The sequence below is a fragment of the Equus quagga genome, chromosome 9 (assembly GCF_021613505.1).
Source record: "Equus quagga isolate Etosha38 chromosome 9, UCLA_HA_Equagga_1.0, whole genome shotgun sequence".
Lineage (NCBI taxonomy): Eukaryota > Metazoa > Chordata > Mammalia > Perissodactyla > Equidae > Equus > Equus quagga.
The window spans coordinates 67,242,736-67,266,540 of NC_060275.1; the positions used below are offsets into that span (position 1 = coordinate 67,242,736).

General features: G+C 48.1%; 1 protein-coding gene across 8 annotated transcripts in view; it reads right to left on the reverse strand.

Annotated features, from left to right (window-relative positions):
• Positions 1-8,000: 8,000 nt before the first annotated feature.
• The window catches only part of SUGP2 (SURP and G-patch domain containing 2), a 37,693-nt gene continuing 21,888 nt past the window's right edge, over positions 8,001-23,805 (reverse strand). For 4 of the 8 annotated variants that reach the window (XM_046671449.1, XM_046671445.1, XM_046671450.1 and 1 more), the window contains 4 exons: positions 15,015-15,520; positions 14,061-14,122; positions 11,584-11,720; positions 8,001-10,910 (listed from right to left, as the gene is read on the reverse strand). In XM_046671449.1, coding sequence (XP_046527405.1) covers positions 10,790-10,910; positions 11,584-11,720; positions 14,061-14,122; positions 15,015-15,520 — 826 coding nt within the window. In that variant the 3' untranslated portion in view covers positions 8,001-10,789. The remainder of the gene's footprint in view (positions 10,911-11,583; positions 11,721-14,060; positions 14,123-15,014; positions 15,521-23,805) is intronic. The other 4 variants (XR_006890097.1, XM_046671446.1, XM_046671447.1 and 1 more) reach the window with 4 other exon arrangements.

The following is a 23,805-nucleotide window of genomic DNA, read 5'->3' on the forward strand; positions in this document are numbered from 1 at the left end:
AGCCTGTCCATCTGAAGCTCCAGAACAGGCACGCCCACAGCAACAGAAGCAGACTGGTGGGTGCAGGGGCTGGAGGAGGGGGACGGGGAGGGATGGCTCTTGGGGACGGGGTCTCCTTTTGGGGTGAGGGAAACTTTCTAAGATCCACTGTGCTGATGGCTGCACACATCTGAATATCCTAAAACCCACTGAATCGTATACTTTAAATGGGTGGATTGAGTGGTACGTGAATTATATCTCAATAAAGCTGTGTTTTAAAATGTTCCCCACATGGGGCTGGCCCCGTGGCTGAGTGGTTAAGTTCGCGTGCTCTGCTGCAGGCGGCCCAGTGTTTCGTTGGTTCAAATCCTGGGCGCGGACATGGCACTACTCATCAAACCACGCTGAGGCAGCATCCTACATGCCACAACTAGAAGGACCCACAACGAAGAATATACAACTATGTACTGGAGGGCTTTGGGGAGAAAAAGGAAAAAAAAAATCTTTAAAAAAAAATAAATAAAATGTTCCCCACAAACCCCACACTTACTGAGCGCCCACTGTATACGAGGCACTGAGCTGGCTGCTAGAACACAGCCCAGCAGTGGAGAGAGTCATGAACACATGACTGCAGTGCCAAGGGTTCCTGTGTTACAGCACACAGAGGGAAAAGATGAAGCGTTTGTGTGGATGTATGCAGGACAGGGCAGAGTGTATGCAGGTATTGGGTTTTGAAGGATGAATAGGAGTTTGCCGAGTTGAAGGTGGGTGCTGATGATGAACTCAACTTTATAAAATCTAATAAACAGAATAAAATAAACATAATTTTAGAAATGTAAGTGAAAATTAGTGCATTGTGATTCGTCTGCATGAACTGAAGCAGTGTTTATATTTGGACACTTCATAACTCACCCGAACCACCCAGGTCAGTCCCAAGGGATGTTCATGTCCACTGCAAAAACAGTGCTGTAAACAGCACGTCAGTCTCTTGGTTCATCAGAAGCGTGGAGAAATTGGAAAATGCAGGCCACCCACACCCCCTTGTTGCTGTCTCTGAGCATAAACAGAAGGTCCAAGGCCAAGCCTGCCCAAGAGCATCCCCTGAGGACATGCCTGCCCGAAGCTCGGCTGGAGTCTCTGGGACCTCCCTTCTCCTGGTGTGGCCAGCATGTGGCTCTGGCGGGTGGCCACAGAGAGTGAGGAGGACAGATGTTCTCATCCAAAAATAAAGCATGGCCCTGAATAGGTAAACAAGAAACTAGGGCGGAGGAGGGGGCCGGGAAGGGTCTGAGGGAAAGAGAACTGCGCCTTTCCTCGGGGATGGATGCAGCCTTCAGTGGCAGGCCTCCTCAGGCTGGCCCGGCAGCCGTGCGCTCTGCCTCTGCTGGGCCTCCAGCTGCTCCCGAGGGCCTCATGCCCACTGTACCTTCCCTGCTGAGTCTCGACCCCGGAGCTGACACCCCTCTCCACGTGGACCCCATCGTCTCTCAGAAAAGTCCTTTGCTTACACTCTTAATGTGCATCTTGCTTTGTGTAGACCCAGTGTGACCTTTGACCGTTCACTGCATGCAAGATGCTCCCTCCCTATGACCCATTTTATAGATGAGGTAACTGAGGCTCAGAGGAGGGGAGAGAGGAGGGATTGGGATTCAGTGGGGAGGCTCCAGGGGTCCTCCCCAGGCCTGATTGATGGCGGTTTTCGAAGCTAGAATCGTCTGAAAGGGTGAATGTGCCAGGTCAAAAGCAGCTGAGACCAGCATAGCTCCAGGGTGAAGGCCTGGGTTCTGATCCTGGCTCTGCCCACCTGCAGGCCATGGTCCTGCTCCCTCTGGGAACAGCATCTCAGTGTGCGTAGGGCTGACCCTCTCCCTTCTCTGCGAGGCCGCCCAGGCCCTGCCAATCACTATATTTTAGCCCTCTGGTCACTGTGATTAGTTCAGAGATAGGCATATGCCCCAGGCTGGGTCAATAAGACATAATCCTCGTGCTTCTGCTGTAGCTATCAGACAAAAGAGCTTTTTTCATGTTGCTTAAGTGGATAAGGGTCAGCTCAGAGTTGCTGGATGCCATCTCACCTTCCTGGGAATGAAGTTGACATAAAGACAGCAGAGCCAAGAGATGGAGAAAGACACTGCTCTGGCGAGGTTGGTTGAGCACCTTGATCCAGCTGAACCTGAGGCCGTCATGTTCAATTCCATTAACCAATTAGTTTCCTTTTGGCTTTATGTAGCCTAAAGACTTTTCACAGATACAGCCCCTATTAGTGTGTAATAAAGGTTGTTAAACAATCTCTCTGGTTCTTGGTTTCCTCATCTGTAAAATGGGTTGTAATTGTCTAAGACAAAAGGAGCTTGCGTGGTGAGTGCCCTGTGCTGTGCCTGGTGTTATAAAACATCCAGCGTTATCTAGGACACTCCCAGCTCACTCTGGGCTCCTGTTTACTCGGATATGGAAAGGTTTTCTGAGGAACAGAGTTGAGCCCAGCCATCCCTACCCACTGCAACAATCCTCCAAGAATGCTGAAGACCAGAAGGATGGAGGGAGTATCTCAGATCTGGCCTCTGGGCTGATGGTCTGTCTCCAGGGTGAGCAGTGGGAGAGACAAGCCATTTCCAGAAAGGACAGGCTGGCTCTGGTTTCCTTGGAAGTGACATCGCTTGGGCTTGGGGCTGGGGTGGAACCTACAACATGGTCTGCAGCCCTGTGTTAGACAATGGCCTGTGGTCCAGGTTGTTCTGACACAGCCCCATTGAGACAGGAGCACCAGGGTACTGATGGAACTGCTTGCTGAAGACACCAGGTCATTTTGGCGAACAGCAGTCCAGCACCTGGGGTCTGTGCCTCTGTGGCCACAGAGCCTGCCACAGCATGGCTTGCCAAGTAGTGCATAGGTCCATACCCAGGATCCGAACTGGCAAACCCTGGGCCACCGAAGCAGAACGTGTGAACTTAACCACCGCACCACTGGGCCAGCCCCTGGGAGGTTTCTTAAAAAAGCACTTGCCCACAAATCCTTGCCTCGGGCTCTGCTCTGCGGGCCGGCCATAGATTTGGAGAGGCCAGGGCAGGGAGTGTCATGTCCTCCTGCCCTGAAGTGGGCCAAGTTTAACAAGAGGCACCTACGTGACTGTTGGGGGGCAGGGGCTGCTCTGGGCTGCTGGAGTGCCCTTTGCCTGCATGCCCACCAGAGGGCCAGAAGTGTCTGGAATTGATGTCTGGCCCTGACCAATGGGTGACGAGTGTGGGGAACAAGAACCCCAGCTGTCTTGCCCCTCATCTCCCAGCAGGATGGAGCCAAAGTTGCCTTCTGCGAGACTCTGCTGGATGAGTGCGCTCTCTCAACCTGCTCCACAATTTCCCTCCCGTTCACCTGGGAGTTTTCTTTTTTTTTTTCAGGAAGATTAGCCCTGAGCCAACATCTGCCACCAATCCTCCTCTTTTTGCTGAGGAAGACTGGCCCTGAGCTAACATCTGTGCCCATCTTCCTCTATTTTATATGTGGGACGCCTGCCACAGCATGGCCTGACAAGTGGTGTTTAGGTCCGCACCTGGGATCCCAACCGCGGTGAACCCCGGGCCATGAAAGCAGGATATGCCAACTTAACCTCTGCGCCACTGGACCAGCCCCTGTAATTTTTATCACAATAAAAAAAGTATAAATAGGGCTATGCCCGTGCTGTGCTCTAAAGCCTCCCATGGCTCCTCATTGTCTTGGGACAAAATCTCCTGCCCCAGAAACCCCCATCCTTGTTTCCCTCCCTCTTCTCCTTCCTCTTTCCACAACCAAGGGCATTTGTACCTCAGGGACTTTGCACATGCAATTCCCTCTGCCTCGCATGCTCTTACATCTTTTAGGGTTCCAATGACATTTCACCTCCCAGACCAGGCCCCAGTACTGCCCCTTCTTTGTTCCTTGGATGTTTCCTTCAACTCTCTGACTGCAGTTTCACTGTGGTTTTCTATGTTGAATAGAAAATTCCACCAGGAAGGAGCAGTTAGGTGTTCCTCAAATGTGTGGTGACTGAATGAATGAGTAAATGAATGAAGGAGTGAGCGAATGAGTGAGTGAGTGAACCTACGGACAGATGGAGGAAGGCCATGGAGAGACTGCCAGGAGATGCTGGCAGGACTTTCCCAGCAGCCTGCAAACAGCCGTCCTGGGAGGAAGCGATGCTTACTCATACGTCTGACACAGGGAGAGACTGTCTCCGTTCAAATCTGGTGTTTTTCTCCTAAGACCACAGGTGCCTCCGAAACCAAGACCGGCAATTGGCGCCTGCATGTGCTTCGGCGGTTTTACTTCCTTTCAATATTCTTCAAGGGGTTTCTTTTCAAGCTGCTCAGGGTGCGTTCGCAGCGCATGGCGGGGGGAGGGGCAGGAAGAGCCCCACTCGCCCAGCACACAGACAGTTGGGAGTGGCCCAAACTTCTCTGTGCTCAAACACAGCTGAGTGTCCCTGTACATGGGCATCTGTCCACATTTCATAAAATTTCTACAGAAACCACCTCACACTTTGCAACTGGATTTTATCCTCCAGGATCGAATTCCTTTGTGAAAAGCTCCATCATATTTCACATCTGAAGGCCCCTTAACTTTCCCTTCCTTTCTTTTATTTGCTTTGTCCCCAGGATTCTGTCAGTATGAGCAAGGCTCCCGACACATCTGTGGATATCGAGAGTCACGACTGGGGTTGACCTCAGTGGGTTTGCCCCATGAGGAAGAGGACCACAGCTTTTACAGACACCAGCCCAGAGTGGTTAGCAAAAAGCCCGGAGTGCAGCACAACCCCGGTGGAGAACAACTTGGTGGTTCCTCAACAGGTTAAACATCAAGTCACCACATGGTCCAGTAATCCACTCCTAGGTAGAGACCCAAAAGAACTGAAAACAGGTGTGCAAACTAAAACTTGTACATGCGCGTTTACAGCAGCACTAGTTACAATCACCAAAAGGTGGAAACAACCCGTGCCCACCAACTAATGAAGATAAACAAAGTGTGGTCCATTCAGACCCACAAGCCCACCGCCCCATTTCAGGGGAGGAAATGGAGGCTGTGTCTCCCCGCCCAGTAGCCTCAGGGAGGGCCCCTCCCTGGCCACCGATCCCCATGGTGGGTGTGCAGTAGTCACTAGATGGAGGGGAATCAAAGCCTGGAGGGGTACGGACCCCTGCGCAGGCCGGCAGCCCCCTTGGGGAACCTGGTCACCCAGGGTGGTCAAGGTTTGGGAGATTGGGGCTGGGATGACAGGGTCAGAGTGGAGGGATTTGGGGGAAGCAGAGAGGGGTGGCAGCCAGGTCTGTGCCCCAAGTAGAGCACAGGGACGTAGGCTGGAGGGGTCAGGGACTGCAGGCTACAGTTTGCGGTGGAGGCTTCGAGGGGTCAACAGCCCCATCACGTCAAGGCAGTTGTGGCTGGGGAAACAGGGATGCCAAGAGAGTGGCCCCCCAAAATCAGATGGCACAGGAACACTGTGGAGGGAGGTAGTGAGGTGGAGAGAGCCTGGGGAGGACGCTTTGGTCCCAGAAATGCTGTTTCTAGGGCCTTATCCACAAAGAGAATGTTCTAGCATGTAGGGGCCAAAGCTTGGGAACAACCCCAGTGGCTATTGGTGGGGAGCTTGTGTGACAAATGACAATCTATCAAATATAGATAGAAATTTTGGGAAGAAAATGTTTTGGTGAGAAAAAGCAACGGAAGAATAGATTGTGCAGTGAAGTGTAATTTGCATTTTTAAAGGTTATATTTAAAGTAGGCCCGTATATACAACTGTCTACACGCAAGGGGTCTGAGACCTGTGTCCTGTGGGTGGGGGAGACTTCTTTTTCCACAGAACACATTTCCGTGTCTTTCGATTTGGGCCAGGTATTACTCACTCACAAACAGTACTTGAACATTTCCCTCACATGGAAAGGCTGCTGAGACCTCCAGTCATGTGAAGTGAGCTGAGTCTCCAGGGAGCACACGTGGTGTATCTTGTTATTTTTTAAAAATTGTATTTGGGGGGGCCGGCCCAGTGACACAGCTGTTAAGTTCACACGTTCTGCTTCGGCGGCCTGGGGTTCACCGGTTTGGATCCTGGGTGAGGACATGGCACCACTTGGCAAGCCATGCTATGGTAGGCGTCCCACATATAAAGTAGAGGAAGATGGGCATGGATGTTGGCTCAGGGCTGGTCTTCCTCAGCAAAAATGAGGATTGGCAGCAGTTAGCTCAGGGCTAATCTTGCTCAAAAAAAAAAAAAAAAAGTATTTGGGCCCAGCCCGGTAACCTAGTGGTTAAGTTTGGCATACTCTGCTTCAGTGGGCTGGGCTCAGTTCCTGGGCACAGACCTACACCATTCACCTGTTAGTGGCCAAGCTGTGGTGGTGGCCCACATAAAAGAAAAAAAGAGGAAAACTGGCAACAGATGTTAGCTCAGGGCAAATCTTCCTCAGCAAAAGAAAAATTGTATTTAATTTTATTTAGTTTATACTTTATTGATCTGTGGGAGTGGGGAAGATGGGAAATTTTCCTCTGTGCTTCATTCTGCATGTATCTGGGGTTTGTTCATCTTTTACAAAGAAAACGTACTTGCGTTGCTTGAATGTGCACATTTGTGTGAAATACGCACACAATGCACACTTGTCCAAGCACACACACCAAAGGCCTGCTTTAAACCCCGCGTTAGTCTTGGTGCCACTGCACCTTCCCTGGCTGCACCCTCTGCCTCTCATGCGGTCCTGAGGTGTCCAGGAGGGGAAGCTAGGGAGCAGGAGAAGGGGAGCTCCAGGCCGAGAGTGGCATATTTAGGTTCCAGTTAGTCCAAAATGACAAGGTTCTGGAGGCAATTTTACCTTCCAAACTGGAAGAAAACATTCCCAGATTGCCGAGGGGAAACCGAGGCCTGTAAAGCGACCTGCCGGGGTCACAGACTGGACAGGTATCCTAGGCTGGAGACCTCTCGTCTGTGTGTCCTCCTCTAAGTGACCTTAACCAGCCCCAAGTGGTAATAAGAGGAGCTGGGGTGGGGGCCGATGGGGAGCAATGCCCACTGCTGCTCACCTCACCTCCAGTTTCCCAAGAGGAGGTGGGGGGCACAGTGAGGTCCTGCAGGTTCTGGGAGACTTCCTCAGGGAGTGGCACTAACGCTGGCAGTCTTGACACGTACCTCCTGCGCTCTCATGAAGATGAAGGTGAAAGTGTGGCAAGTTTGTGGCTGACGAAAGCTCCCATCATGGTCAAATGGGTCCCTGCCACTCCTGAGTGTCCTCTGGGACACAGCAGAGAGCTCAAGTCCCACTCAGCTTCCTAAGGGGCCCTGTCTCATCTGTCCACTCTAACCTACTGACAGACCCCCCCCCCCAAACCCTTCCCAGGCTCCCTGCTGTGGGGCACAACGGGGACACCACTGCCCACCTCCTGCTCCACCAGCCGCACCAAGGTAGAGACCCCTCAAGTCCCGTAGGAGCCGGGCTCGCCCACCTGCTGTGCCCTTTGCCCTCACTCCTTGCCCGAAGGGACAGGAGCTGCTGGTGGAGGGCTCAGACACAGGCCAAGCTGCACAGAGGAACAGCAGGGAGCTTAGAAGATGCCCCAGAGGCTTGCTCCTCAGACTGGGGAGGCCCAGGTGGGCCTTGAGCTAACTCTGGTAGCTGGAATCTCAACCCTGAGAGCAGGCAAGGCCTTGAGGGCGGCAGGCGAGTCGTAGGCGGCTAATGCGAGGCTCCCACATTACTGTGTTGACAAAGGCGGGTTTCTGTACCCAGCAGTAAATTCCCCTCCCCAGAGAACAGGGCCCGCCTACCCCACTGTGCTTGGCCCTGATCACAGCCTGCTCTCTGGCACCCTCCGGGCTTTGCCGGTGACTCACCAGGCCCCCCGCTGGGGTGAACCAGTCAGAGAGGCCCTGGCAGGAGAAGACATGGTGGGGAGGCAGCAGTGTTTACAACATGGTTCCATGTAGCCACTACAACATTTACTATGCATTTCCTGACTGGTCTGATTTTAAAAACACATCAACGAAGACAATGGAAAATTGGGTTTCCTCTACATTTATTGCAACTGCTAAATGATTAACAACATTCACAACTTCTTAGATTAAAAAAAGAAAAAAAAACCCAAAAACTTCCATTTTGTAACATCACAAATGTCTTCTAGGTTTTACCAAGGACCAAAAATGCTAAAATTCTCTCTATGATTTCCAGTGATGGAAACAAGCCAGAGACAGTAAGCACCCAAAGTGATGAGTTAGCACTTTCCGGATGCCTGTTGTCCTCACGGAAGAGACCCTGGAACTAGAATGACAGAAAAGACACTGTGACTTTGACAAGACCATGCACCCGCACATCGCGTTCGCACACATGCTCCCTGCAGAGCAGCCTAGGCCAGAGAGAGCAATAGTGGGCACAGAGGGCCAGCACACTGGTCCCTGGCCGAAGACAGGCACAGGGACCCACCACCACGCTCCACTGGCTCCTGCAATGCCTTCACTGCCTCAACGTCGACTCCACAGGAACAGCATCACCTGAGTGCTCAGAGGACTTCCAGGCTCAAGAAGAAGGTATTTCCTTTGATGTTTGCCAAAGGCTCACAATCAGTGTCAGCTCAAAGTGGGATGACTCCACGAGGAGTGGCAGGAGGCTGCAGGGGCAGGGCTCACACCCTGGGAATTCCTAAAGCATCTCACTTATAAATAAAAGTGGAGAAAGCCCAGAATGAAAATACTAGGACAAAGCGAATATGATGGGCAGAGGTATCCATGCTCCAACGAAAGCTAGGACCTGCGGTGGGATGTGTGCCTCACTCAGGCTCTGCAGGCACACTGCCAAAGGCCACCGGGGACTGAGGCCCTATTCTCAGAGTTCTGTCCTTCCACCTGACCCTTGGCCAGCACAGAAGGCTGGTAAAAGAATTAGGAAAGAAAGGAGCAGAAGACAAACCTCCATAGCTGTGGTTCCCCTAAACTACACCCCCTCCTGTGGGCTGGTTCAACTCTGCTAAGGGACCTCCAGCATATCCATGGCCAAAAAGACCCGCCAGTTGCCAAAGCAACAGAAGCAACTAGAAGCAGAGCCTTGGGGGCTACACCTGACATGAAGAAAGGCACCACGGGGCAGGCACGTGAGATGCCGGCACAGGCCTGAGTGCAGACAAGGCAGACAAGACAGAACCAGAGGGGCTGGGACTACAGCCCGGGAGAGCTGCGGCTTTGAGAAAGCAAACATTTCTTAACAGCCAATACAAGCGGCTGACATAGTAACTCACTGCCTGTCCCCCAAGCTTGTAGTGTCAGCAGGATCCCAAGTTTTTCAGATTTTAGCACGTATTTAAAACTTCAACACTGCTGCTTTATGAGGAAGGGCTGAGATTCCCACAGCCTGAGAATTTCACATGTAGCTGACAGAAGCAGAGCGCTGGGAGAAGCTGGAAGGGGCGGCGATCATATGCCTTGAAATAGCAAACAGCTGCTGAGCCCACCCCAAGAGGATCCTTTCCGTTCTGTACAAACGCCCTAAAAACAATTCTTTATGCTGCCCCACATGCAAAAAATAAAGACTCCTGAAGAGTTTACACCATCCCCCTTTGTAGGAGACTCCATGTGTGGTTTAAGAAAAATCAAACTACAGTTCGCTTCCTTTGTGGATTCCAGAGACATGTAAATTTGGGGAAAATTTCAGCAGTGTAATGCTTACTCCCCACTAACGAGAGCTATATTATACCGTTGCTAAAATTTGGTCAAGTCTCTTGGGGGTGCATTTAAGCAATGAGACTCCATAAATAACATGTTCATCCAAATCAAGGTTCTCCACCTATTCAAAGAGCTTCATTACTCAGACCAACAGGCTGTGGTACCAGAGCACAGACTTTCCTATTATCGATTTATAGCCCCCGTTGAAATTCTAGAAACAAGAAGAGGATCTGCGATTGTTCCGGCTTCAAGTTTGCTAACAGAGCACTTCTGGAGAGCAGTGTGCGCTGGGATGGAAGATGGGCAGGAGCTGTTCCTGAGCACTAAGCGGGCAGCACCACCTCCTGAGGGGCACTGGCAAAAATCTGGAGGGGACTTGTGGCCCAAAGCATTCGGAAGAGGGGGAAAGGCAAAAGCAGATCGGAAATGGTGAGTTCTTTTTTTCTTTAAGAAAAAGAAAAGCCAGTGGAACCTCCGCCCCAGAAACTGCAGAGACATTTGTTTTTCATGTACACACCAAACCTACTTGGGCACTGGCTCCAGGGCAGATCCAGGGCAGAGGTGGCGTTTTAAGAGTAATTGCTGCTTCAAGCCTTATCTTTCTCACCCATGGTTCTGATCTATTCGGGGAGAGAACAATTTTGTTCAAAACTGAGTTGGAAATTATGGGTGGGGAGGGAAAGTGAAAAGAGTGGAGAAAGACGAGGATATTTATAGGCCCATGGCCCTACAGAAGGGAAAGGGCGTGAAGACCCTCAGAAAGGGACGTGCGTAGCATCCTCTGCAGTGCCGGCTTCCAGCTCGCCCCCACACCTGTGGGACGCAAGGCCACTCTGTGGCGGCCTGTTTCCAGGTGAGCTGGCAAGGGGCGGCCGTGTACAGTCCACGGTGAGCCCTGCGCCCAGGCCCTGCTGGTGGGCTGCAGCTGTGTTTGGCAGGTATGGGGCTCACTCCTTCGGCCAAGCCTGGAAGGTGAGAGGTAGGACACATCTGCAACCAAAGACTCCTCTGTTTCCCTCACAGACTTTTTTTTTGTGGTGGTGGTTTTGATGCTTGGAATACCGACTTTTCAGAGGTAATGTCTCTGTGTACCAGAACCTCAGCTTAGGCAGAATGCCGCACACACTAGCTCATGTACATACCTATTTGTTGGCCCGCTTGTGTCTGTACATCTGCATCATCCTCTGACGGAACACATCAAACGTGTCTTCTTTGTGCTCCTGCCCGTCGGCACCCAACCCCTCCCCTTCCGAGGCAGTTCCCCTAAGGAGCAAAATGGAGAGTTAGCCACACCTGTGCCCCAGGGCCTGGCCACCGGAAGGCTGGAAATGGCAGAAGCAGTCAGAGTGGGATGGAGGTATGTGGGACACACAAGAGACACGAAAAGGAAAGAAAAATGCAATCCACAGTGGGAACAAGGGGTACTCACCTGTGCAGGTATGCGGACCTTCTGAGAGTGCTCAGAAGCCCGATTACAGCAGAAAGCCTCCCCTAGCCAGTGCTAAGCTCAGTTTTAAATGAAATGCCTGCTGGATGTTAACAGGGCTTAACACACTGGGCTGTGTTCTAGCCTGTGATGGGTTCACGAAAAAGGGAAAGTGGCTCTTGGTGTAATTACCCAGATTCACCACTCAGCTTTTATGACAATGTAAACGTGGCCAGAAGGCCAAGGCTCAAGCAGCCATTTAAACAGTCTACGCAAGCACAGCAAGGAGCCGTTTGAACACCTGCATATGTAAATAATCTGCTTCTCGTCTCATCTGAAGACTCCTTTTGTTAAAAAAAATACTACCAACTTTAAGCAACGGTCATCATGAAGGGCACCAAGAATCAGGCTGCAGGTCGAAGGACTTTGGGACCTGAATCCCAAAGAAAGCCCTGTCTCCCCAGGCCCTGATGCCCAGCCCCAGCCCCAGCCCTGAGTCCTGCCGCATACACGCTGACGGGCTCCCTGATGCCCTTCCCACAGGAGCCCAGGCCGTGGCCCTCCTTCCAGCCCATCTTCTGTAGCATCTGGAACCCCAGGTTCTTGTCGGTCAACTTCTGCTGGGCGAAGTCAAAGTCCTTGGATTTCTGAGGAAAGAGAAGAGTGTGGGACGTGGGCTCCAGCAAAGTGCCTGGAGTGAGGGTCTGCCCTGGACTGTGCCTGGACATAGTCCAGCACTGACACCCCCTAACGCCTCCCTGACTCTCCAGACTCTCAGGAGCAAGCCATGGTCACCTCCCCAGTTCTACCCCTAGAAGGAGAAAAACCACCCAGAGAGGTACTGAGAGTTGAGTGACATGACGTGAGTTGGGCCTGAAGGCATGACGCAGCGTGTGTGTGTGTGTGTGTGTGTGTGTGGATGCATGTGCGCATGAGCATGTGTTCATGAGCTACTGAACACAGCCCAGGGAGCTGGGAGGCGAGGGTACCGGGGGTCTTGGCAGGCCAGGGTGGGCCAAAGTCAGTCTGCAGGGCATTTAGAGGGACTCAAGGAGGAAGGAGCTATGCTATTGCCTGGGGCAGGAAAAGGGGACAAACAGCTGTGCAGGAGAGACACGCACAGGCTGAAGGCTGGGGTAACAACAAGCAGGAGTGCTGGCCCTAGGGGGCCCCTCACCATCAGGAGGAGGCCTAGAGAACAGAGGAGGTGGAACCTGCCCGCTGAGATGACAACAAGGCTGTCTGTCATGCCCTCCCGGGCCCAGAGAAGAACAGCTAAGACAAATGGAGGGGTGGGGAAGCCAGGGCAAAGGCTGGCAGGCCTGCATCCCTTTCAGGAAAGCTGCTAAGGTGGGAACAACAGGAGTCGTCAGCTTGGTCAGACAGGTCCTTGTAAGTGTTCAATTTGTGTCTAGGAACCACCGTGTCCAGTTTCCTGGAGCTGGAGAAAAGCCGTGTGCTGTGCTGAGGTGTGCACCCGCTGTCTGCCTGCAGTTGCCTCAAGGAGGCACTCAAGTTTGCAGGATACCCACCTGCTATGCACCAGGGTAACACGCATCTTGTTTACTCCTCAAGGTATCTACTACCTGCAGGGGAGGTGCAACCCTCCCACTTCACAGATGTACAAACAGAGGCTCAGGAGTTACGGGCCAAGATTAGGTGGCCAGGCTGAGGCTGAACCTGGCTGCCCCCTTACCAGGCTACCCTTTCACCCAGGCCTCCAGATGGGCACCTGGGTGCTGGCATACCAGTTAGGACCACAAACTCTGGGTGCAGGAAGGTCCCTCCTCCCTGCTGTATCTGGGGTCACACTGATGTTTCACCTGGCTGTTGAGACTGAGACGGTGCACTTGGAATAGATCTGACCCACTGGGGTGCCGCCACACGGGCTTTCCTTACTGCCGGACACCGGCTGCCCACTCACCTGTCCCTGACCTCTAGGGACCTGTGATGTCTCCATGTGTCCCAGGTGACTTTGCCTGGCCTCACCTGCCCCCGCACATCTGCCCAGCCATCTGGAATTCTCCTCCATCTCTTTCAAATGATCTGCTCCCCATTCCAGCCATGGCAGCTCCATCCTCCTAACTGCCCAGGCTGACAACCCTGGAGTCACCCTGGACTCCTGGGGTTCGCCGTTCCATATCCAATCCATCCTTGAGTCCCACCAACTCCACCTTCACCCCTCCTGGCCCCCTGGCTCTGCATGGCCCTCCACCGCATGGGCTGTTCTGAACATAGCAACCATGGCGGCCACGTCTTCTACCCAAACCCCACCTCAGGTTCCCTAGGGCCTCCCCCACAGAAAGGCATCCATCTCCAGGCACCACATGACTTGGGTCCACGCTGCATTCACTTCTCACCTCCCCACCCTCATCACTGCACTCGGGCACAAAGGGCTCCCTGCTGACCTGTAACCCCCTTGGGGCCTCTCCCAGGCCCTTCCCAGATCTCCATACAAATGTCACCTGTCAGGGAGACTTTCCCTGGCCTCCCTGATTAAATGGCACCCCCTGAGCCCACCTTATTCCTGATCTCCTGTCAATCTGCTTCTCTGTACCCAGGGCACCCCTAAGACTGAGTTCGCCCATTTCTCTGTCACTGCCAGCTCTCCTCGCTGCTGCCTCAGAGTGGGCAGATGGGGCCTGGAGCAGAGGAGGTTTAGACAGGCCAATGAACACACATACACTCAGCTTACAGGAAATGAGCGCACTCTTTTAACCATGATCATAGTCCACTAAATCTGAACTTCTCAATGGCCTTGGTCATCTCCCATCCAGTGCACGTATCAGACATCACCTGTTACATGGACTCGTTATCGCCCTGTAACAGTTTTAAGAAGGACCCCAGAGAAAAGGCTGTTTGTCGTGCTTTGTACATTAACACCCAGTCTGAAGTACGAGTCTAGCTTCAGCACAGCCAGTGTCCCTGAAACCAACAAATTCCAACCGACTACATCCTGGTGTGGATTCACAAATGGTCACACTCACCTTCTTTTTGGACATGGGACGACCTCGAGGCCTGTCATAGGCGATGCGAACTGGTTCGTGAACTGGAAGACAAAAGAAACACGAACATACACATATATGAACTGCCCCGCTGGCAGCAGCCTGGCCCCTCTCAGGACGGTGTGACCACAGAGCACAGAGGCCCAACATGTGGGCTCCATGAAGGGCTGCCCCGCTGTGGGGGTCTGCTTAACTTACACTCCCCGTGTTTATGACAAAGGACTGATGTGTGGATCCGTTACTGTGACCACAGGAACATACCTGGCTTCAACAAATGATCTATCTGAAACGCCATGACCTCCTAGTGTCTCTGTGACTACTCCACTGATGAAGAACTAAAGTCCCCTTCTAGGGGCTCAGAGGCTGGGCACCCCCAAGGTCATGGAGGGGATATGGTGGAGATGATCCAGGCCTGTCCCCTCCATGGCCAGGGCTCTCTCACTGGAATCTGAGCAACAGTGGAAACAATGAGCAGCATGTGGGGTGCTACAAGCCACAGACTGACACAGCAGCATCTCCTTAGAGCACCAACTTTAGACCAAGTGGAAACGTGAGCTACACATGGACACTCTGGAGCGGTATGCAAAACCACTAAGACTACTGTAGTTTAAAAACATAAGACCAAAGAAACTCATGTTTGCTGGCAACTGTAGGGCATGCACAGATTTAGATTTTCTGCTGTGAGGGCTGGGGGGATTTGGGGAGGTATTATTCAGGTTGGTGTGTGTAATTACAGGAGGGAAGGGTGACAGGGGCCAGCTGGTCATCTTTTGGCTGAGCTTGGACTGAGGGCTAGTAAATAATTCCAAACAGTCAAGCAACATCTCCACCCATCTCCACTACTTTCTGTGGCCCACAACTGAGCACTGTGACTCCCTCCTCGGGTGCTCAACGGAAGCCAGTGCTAAGGCATTGTGCTGACAACCAGACACTCACCTTTGGGCTCCTGTATGAGGCACAGCCTCTTGGGAGCTGGAATCATGCCAACCTTCAACGACTTGCTGCTGACCCTCTTCCGGGGGAAGCAGGCCCCTGAAGAAGCCTGTGACAGGGCAGGCGTGCCAGCTGGTCCATCCTCAGCCACCTCACTCGGAAGGCCATCAGCAGTGGGGCTGCCCTCGGAACCCTCAGACTTGGCGGCCCCTCCTGCTGGCCTGGAGGCCCCTCCGGGAGCGAGGGCCCCGTCACCTCCCTCCTCCTCGTCATCCTCCTCCTCATCATCGTCCTCCTCCTCCTCCTCAGGCATCACCTCTGGGCTCTCCAGTTCAGCCTCATGCTGAAGGGGCTCATCCTCAAACTCTTCTTCCCCTTCCACACGCTCTAGGGTGCTCTCACCAGCATGGAGGTTCAGTGGAGATGATGTAAAACAAATTGATGGGCACAGTTCAAATACTTTCTTTCGATAGAATTTGAAAGCTGAACTATTTTGGTCATGTAGAAACCTGGGATAAAGGTGAAATACACTGGTTAACCAAGGTCCTCTGAACAATCTTATTTGCTGAAACTGTCCAAACGGACCCAATGAAGCTGGGGGCGGGAGAAAAGTATGAATAACCTGACCTCTTTCTATTAGCTATAGTTGATGGCGCAGCTTCACAATGACAGAGAAAGTTTGCGGAGTATTAGTAATTTAACAAAGGCGCCAGAATGTCAGAGGCCTAATTGCTTTTTGGGAGAAGGAGGTGGAGGAACAAGGTATGTGGGGACCACCAGAGGACAGGCTGGAACATAAGCTCCAACACTGCAGCCAGGAGATCCGACCTGAGAATCATCTCAACTCCTTCTAGTGATGGCACTGGCTGCTCTGGCCCTCCATGTGCTCACTGTGAGTCTCGTTTCTCTGACACTCGTCATACGTCTCATATGAGATGGAAGAAGGCATGTCACCTGCAGCACCCTCTGCCTCACACCCTGTAGTGCTGCATGAGTGTGATGGCAATGAGGCCTCTCTGTGCCTCGGAGTATGACAGCCATCTCGACCTGTGGCCACAGCTGGGGGCTATGGCTGGTGTAGGAAACTAAAAACCTGCACAAAAAAACAAAACACACTCAGACCAAGGAAAGACAGCCCTTGTTCTCAGATAGGACAACTCAACCTCAAGAAGATGTCAATTCTCCAAATGTTGGAGAGGTTGTGGAGAAAAAGGAACCCTCATACACTGTTGGTGGGAATGCAAACTGGTACAGCCACTATGGAAAACAGTATGGAGATTTCTCAAAAAGTTAAAAATAGAAATACCCTATGACCCAGCCATCCCATTACTGGGTATCTATCCTAAGAACCTGAAATCAGAAATCCCAAGAGTCCCTTGCACCCCTATGTTCATTGCAGCATTATTTACAATAGCCAAGACGTGGAACCAACCTACATGCCCAGAAACTGATGATTGGATAAAGAAGATATGGTATATATACACAATGGAATACTACTCAGCCATAAAAAAAGACAAAATTGGCCCATTCACAGCAATGTGGATGGACCTCGAGGGTATTATGTTAAGCGAAATAAGCCAGTCAGAGAAAGACGAACTCTATATGACTCCACTCATAGGTGGAAGTTAGTATATTGACAAGGAGATCTGATCGGTGGTTACCAGGGAAAAGGGGGGGGTGGGGGGAGGGCACAAAGGGGGAAGTGGTGTACCCACAACATGACTAACAAAAATGTACAACTGAAATCTCACAAGGTTGTAATCTATCATAACATTAGTAAAAAAAAAAAAGATGTCAATTCTCTCTTAATGTGTTAATGTATAAAAGTATCCCAATAAAAGCATCTTTTTTCCTGGATCTGGACAAGATGATTTTAAAGTTCATACAGAAAAATAAATATGCAAGAATGTCTGGGAGAACTCTGAACAAGATCAACGAGAGGTTCCAGCCCTACCAGATAGTACAAGGTACATTAAGCCTCTACGGTTAAAACAGTGTGGTACTGGTCCACGGATAGACCAACAAGCCAAAAGAAAGGCCAGAAACACACTTTCTGATGAAGGTAGTTTATCAAACCACTACGAAAAAGAAGATCTTATCAATGAATGATGTCAGGACAACTGGGCAGCTTTAAAGAAAAATATTTAATTAAATTGGATCTAAGCTGCACCCTCTGCTCCCAAATAACTCCACGCTTATCGGGGATCTAAATGTAAAAAACAAGACAAAGTTCTAGAAGAAAATATAAAAATGTCTTTATAACCTGAGTGTGGGAAGATTCTTTCTATGACTCAGAATCCTGGTACAATAAAATAAGAAATTGAGAAACTTGACAACATGAAACACTTCTGCATCGTAGAATATCCTATACACAAAGTGGAAGATAAATGTCAAACTACGAAGGAAATGCATGTAATTACATTATAGATAAGAGCTCATAAAAATCAAGGAATAAAAAGTTCAAAAAACTCAACAGAAAAAGGGCAAAGGAAATTTTTGCCCTCCAAAAGACACTGCTGGAATGAGAAGAAAAGTCACAGACTAGGCAAAGGTATCTGCAAATCACACCTCTGACAAAAAACTTTTATTGAGAATATATAGTCAACACTCAAAATTCTAATAAGTAAATAAATGACCGAATCAAAAAATGAGCCAGGAGAGTGACGTCAGCATCATGGCAGAGCGAGCTCTCCCGGTGACCTCTCCTCTCCACCGTACAACAAAAAGACACTCATATTCCAACAGAGGAATCCACACAACGCAAAAGATGTCTGAGAGACCCATGCAGCCACATGTCAGAGGGTGGAGGTGCTGGAGGCCCCCCAGGATGAGGCGGAAGCATGTAAGAGAAAACTTCGCTCCCTCCACAGAAGACTGTGCTTGGCCTGCAAGAGGGAAGGAGGGGGAGGGCACGCCCGCTGGAGGGAACATCAAAGATCCCTGAGGTCTGTGGCAGCCTCCGAGGAAGCCCCCTACTGGGGTGAAAGCTATTGCAGGGGGTGACCTCATCAAGCCAACACCGCAGCAGAGCAGATAGGGAGAACAGAGCGAGAAAACCCAGAAAGCACAAAAGCACGCAGGAGAAAGCGCCCCTCCCCACCACCCGCTCAGCACCAGGTCCAGTGCCTGCGATCCCAGTGGAACTCAGAGGGCTCAGAACACGCGGCTCTTGACCCCCCCACCCAGGGGCAATAGGTAGTAGCTGCGATCAAATAATACCAGGATGTGAAAGAAAAAAGCCCTCTAGCAGTATCAAAAATTGTATTAAATCTCCAGACCAGAGAGAAAATGACAAGTACCCAGAAATCAGCCCTGAAGACACAGAAATACGTAATCTAAATGACAGAGAATTCAAAATAGCTATCACCAAAAAACTCAACAAGTTAAAAGAGAATGGAGAGAAACAATTCAACAAGGTCAGAGCTAATTCAGAAAAGAGACTGAAACTATAAAGAAGAACCAGTCAGAAATATTGGAGATAAAAGACACAACTGATGAGATAAAACAAAAGATGGATTTCCTGACCACTCGAGCGACGCCCTAGAGGAGTGAATCAGCATAAATGAGGATAGACATGTTGAAATGCTACAGATAGAGGAGGAGAGAGAACTAAGACTAAAAAGAAATGAAGAAAGTCTCTAAGAAACATCCGACTCAATTAGGAAACACAGCATAAGAATTATAGGTATTCCAGAGGGGGAAGAGAAGAAGGGGGCAGAAAGCTTGTTCAGAGAAATAAGAGCAGAGAACTTCCCAAAGCTGGGGAAGGAGCTGGAAATCCATGTGAAAGAAGCTGCCCGATCTCCTAAATATGTCAACGTAAAAAGACCTACTGCAAGGCATATAGTAGTGAAACTGGCAAAAGTGAATGACAAAGAAAAAATACTAAGGGCAGAAAGGCAGAAGAAAATAACCTACAAAGGAACCACTGTCAGGCTTTCAGCGGATTTCTCTGCAGAAACCTTACAGGCTAGGAGAGACTGGAATGACATATTCAAATCTTTGAAGGACAAAAACTTGCAGCCAAGAATACTCTATCCAGTGAAAATATCCTTCAGATATGATGGAAAAATAAAAACTTTCCCAGATAAACAAAAGATAAGGGAGTTCGTAGCCACAAGACCCCAACTACAAGAAATCCTCAAGAAGGCCCTCAAACCTGAAAAAAAAAAGGGGGAGGAAAGGGGTTACAAAGCAGAGTAAGGAGATAAATAGGTAGACAAAATCAGAAAATTGTAGCTATCCATCAGAACAGGTTAGCAAATACTCAAGTATAACATTAAAGATAAAAGGGAAGGAAAACACTAAAAACAAAGATAATCTTGTCATTTTAACCACAAACTCACAACACAAGATGGAATACGATGTGAGAAAAACAACTTAGGAGGGAAAGAGGAAAGGGACTGAATCGGTTTAGTCTAAGGAAATAAGAGGCCATCAGACTATCTTATCTACGAGATTTTGAATACAAATCTCATGGTAACCACTAAGCAAAAAAAGTAGAACAGAGACACAAAACAAAGAACATAAAAAACTACATAACTCAATTGGTAGACTGAAACACACGGGACCAGAAACAAAGGAAATGCAGGAGAACCAGAAAATGAGTGATAAAAATGGCAGCATTAAGCCCTCATATATCGATAATCACTGTAAATGTAAATAGACTGAATTCCCCAATAAAAAGACACAGAGTGGCGAGATGGATTAAAGAACAAGACCCAACAATATGCTGCCTCCAGGAAACACATCTCAGCTCCAAGACAAACACAGGCTCAGAGTGAAGGGATGGAAGACAATACTCCAAGCTAATGGAAAACAAAAGAAAGCAGGTGTCACAATACTTGTATCAGACAAAGTAGACTTCAAGATAAGACAGGTAAAGAGAGACAAAGAGAGGCAGCATACGATGATCAAAGGGACACTCCATCAAGAAGACCTAACACTTACAAATATATATGCATCCCAACACAGGAGCATCAAAGTACATAAAGCAATTATTAACAAACCTAAAAGGAGATATTAATAATAACATAATAGTAGGGGACCTCAACACTCCACTCACATCAATGGATAAATCATCCACACAGAAAATCAATAAGGAAACAATGGAATTAAATGAAAAGCTACACCAGGTGGACTTAATAGACATATATAGAACACATCATCCAAAAACACATTCTTCTCAAGTTCACACGGAACATTCTCAAGGATAGACCACATGTTGGGAAACAAGGCAAGCCTCAATAAATTTAAGAAGACTGAAATAATAACAAGCATGTTTTCTGACCACAATGCTATAAAGCTAGAAGTTAATTACAAGAAAAAAGCTGAGAAAAGGACAAAGATGTGAAGACTAAACAACATGCTATTGAACAACAAATGGATCATTGAAGAAATTAAAGAAGAAATAAAAAAAATCTGGAGACAAACGAAAATGAAAACATATCATACCAATTCATATGGGATGCAGCAAAAGTGGTACTAAGAGGGAAATTCATCGCAATACAGGCTCACCTTAATAAACAAGAAAAATCCCAAATAAGCAACCTCAAATTACACCTAACTGAATTAGAAAAGGAAGAACAAAGCCCAAAGTCAGCAGGAGAGAAATAATAAAAATCAGAGCAGAAATAAATGCAACTGAAACAAAAAAGGCAGTAGAAACGATTAATGAAACAAAGAGCTGGCTCTTTGAGAAGATAAACAAAATTGACAAACTCCTAGCCAGACTAACAAAGAAAAAAGGAGAGAAAGCTCAGATAAATAAAATTAGAAATGAAACAGGAGAAATAACAACAGATACAAGGCCAGGCCAGTAGCGTAGAGGTTAAGTTTGCACGTTCTGCTCCGGCGGCCTGGGTTTGCCCATTAGGATCCCAGGTGCAGACATGGCACCAGTTGGCAAGCCATGCTGTGGCAGGCGTCTTGCATATAAAGTAGAGGAAGATGGGCACAGATGTTAGCTCAGGGCCAGTCTTCCTCAGCAAAAAGCAGAGGATTGGTGGCAGATGTTACCTCAGGGCTAATCTTCCTCAAAAACAAAAAAAACCAAAACAACAGATTCAACAGAAATACAAAGGATTATAAGAGAATACTACGAAAAGTTATATGCCAACAAAATGGACAATCTAGAAGAAATGGATAAATTCTTAAACTTTTACAACCTCCCAAAGCTGAATCAAAAAGAAATAGATAAGCTGAATAGACCAATCACCAGTAAAGAGATTGAAACAGTAACCAAAAGCATCCCAAAAAATAAAAGCCCATGACCAGATGGCTTCCCTGGAGAATTCTACCAAACCTTCAGAGAGGATTTAATACCTATCCTTACCAAGCTATTCCAAAACATTAGGGAAGATGGAATGCTTCCTAACACATTCTATGAGGCCAACATCACTCTGATGACAAAGCCTGACAAGGACAACACAAAAAAGGGAAACTACAGGCCAATATTGCTGATGAACATAGATGCAAATAATCCTCAACAAAACATTGGCAATCCGAATACAGCAATACATGAAAAAGATTATACATCATGATCAAGTGGGATTTATACCAGGGACAAAGGGATGGTTCAACATCCACAAATCAATCAATGTGATATACCACATTAACAAAATGAGGACTAAAAACCACATGATCATCTCAATAGATGCAGAGAAAGCATTTGACAAGATCCAACAGCCGTTTATGATAAAAAACACTCTTAACAAAATGGGGACAGAAGGAAATTACCTCAACATAATAAAGGCCATATATGACAAAGCCACAGCCAACATCATACTCAATGGGGAAAAACTGAAAGCCATCCCTCTGAGAAAAGGAACAAGACAAGGGTGCCCACTATCACGACTCTTACTCAACATAGTACTGGAGGTTTTGCCAGAGCAATTAGGCAAGAGAAAGGAATAAAAGGAATCCATACACGGAGTGAAGAAGTGAAACTCTCGCTGTTCGCAGACGACATGATCGTATATATAGAAAACCCTAAAGAATCCATCAGAAAACTATTAGAAATAATTAACAATTACAGTAAAGTTGCAGGGTACAAAATCAACTCACAAAAATCAGCTGCATTTCTATACTCTAAAAATGCACTTACATACAGAGAACTCAAGAATACAACTCCACTTACAACTGCAACAAAAAGAATAAAATATCTAGGGATAAATTCAACCAAAGAAGTGAAGGACTTATACAATGAAAACTATGACATTATTGAAAGAAATAGATGATGACATAAAGAAATGGAAAGAGATTCCATGCACGTAGGTCAGGAGAATAAACATAATTAAAATGTCCACACTACCCAAAAAAATCTACAGATTCAATGCAATCCGAATCAGAATCCCAATGACATTCTTCATGGAAACAGAACAAAGAATTCTAAAATTCATATGCGGCAACCAAAGACCTCAAATTGCTAAAGCAATACTGAGAAAAAAGAACAAAGCTGGAGGCATCACAGTCCCTGACTTCAAAATGTACTACAAAGCCATAATGATCAAAACGGCATGGGCCTGGCACAGAAACAGGCACACAGATCAATGGAACACAACTGAAAGCCCAAAAATAAAACCACACATCTATGGACAGCTAATCTTCAACAAAGTTGCCAAGAACATACAATGGAGAAAAGATATCTCTTCAATAAATGGTGTTGGAAAATCTGGACAACCAATTGCAAAAGAATTAAAGTAGACCATTGTCTCATGCCATACACAAAAATAAACTCAAAATGGATCAAAGATTGAAGATAAGTCCTGAAACCATAAAACTCCTGGAAGATAATATAGGTAGGACACTCTTTGACATCGGACTAAAAAGGATCTTTTCAAATACAGGGTCTTCTCAGACAAGAGAAACAAAAGAAAAAATAAACAAGTGGGAGTTCATCAGACTAAAGAGCTTCTGCAAGGCAAAAGAAACCAGGATCAAAACAAAAAGACAACCCACCAATTGGGAGAAAATATTTGCAAATCATATATCCGATAAGGGGTTAATCTCCATAATATATAAGGAACTCACAACAGAACACCACCAAAAAAACCCAGCCCAATCAAAAACTGGGCAGAGGATATGAACAGACATTTTTCCAAAGAAGATATACAGATGGCCAATAGGCACATGACAAGATGTTCAACATCACTAATCATCAGGGAAATGCAAATCAAAACTACACTAAGATACCACCTAACATCTGTTAAAATGGCTATAATCACTAAGAGTAAAAATAACAAATGTTGGAGAGGGTGTGGAGAAAAGGGAACCCTCACACAATGCCGGTGGAAATGCAAACTGGTGCAGCCACTATGGAAAACAGTATGGAGATTTCTCAAAAAACGAAAAATAGAAATACCATATGACCCAGCTATCCCACTACTGGGTGTCAATCCAAAGAACTCAAAATCAACAATTCAAAGACACTCATGCACCCCTATGTTCATTGCAGCATTATTCACAATAGCCAAGATGTGGAAGCAACCCAAGTGCCCACTGACTGATGAATGGATAAAGAAGATGTGTTATATATATATGACGGAATACTACTCAGCCATAAAAAAGACAAAACCGTACCATTCACAACAACATGGGTGGACCTTGAGGGTATTATGTGAAATTATGTGAAATAAGCCAGACAGAGAAAGACAAACGCTGTATGATTTCACTCATATGTGGAAGATAAACACACAGACAAAGAGAACTGTTTAGTGGTTACCAGGGGAAGGGGGGGGGGTGGGCACAAAGGGTGAAGGGGAGTATTTATATGGTGATGACAAGAAATGTACAA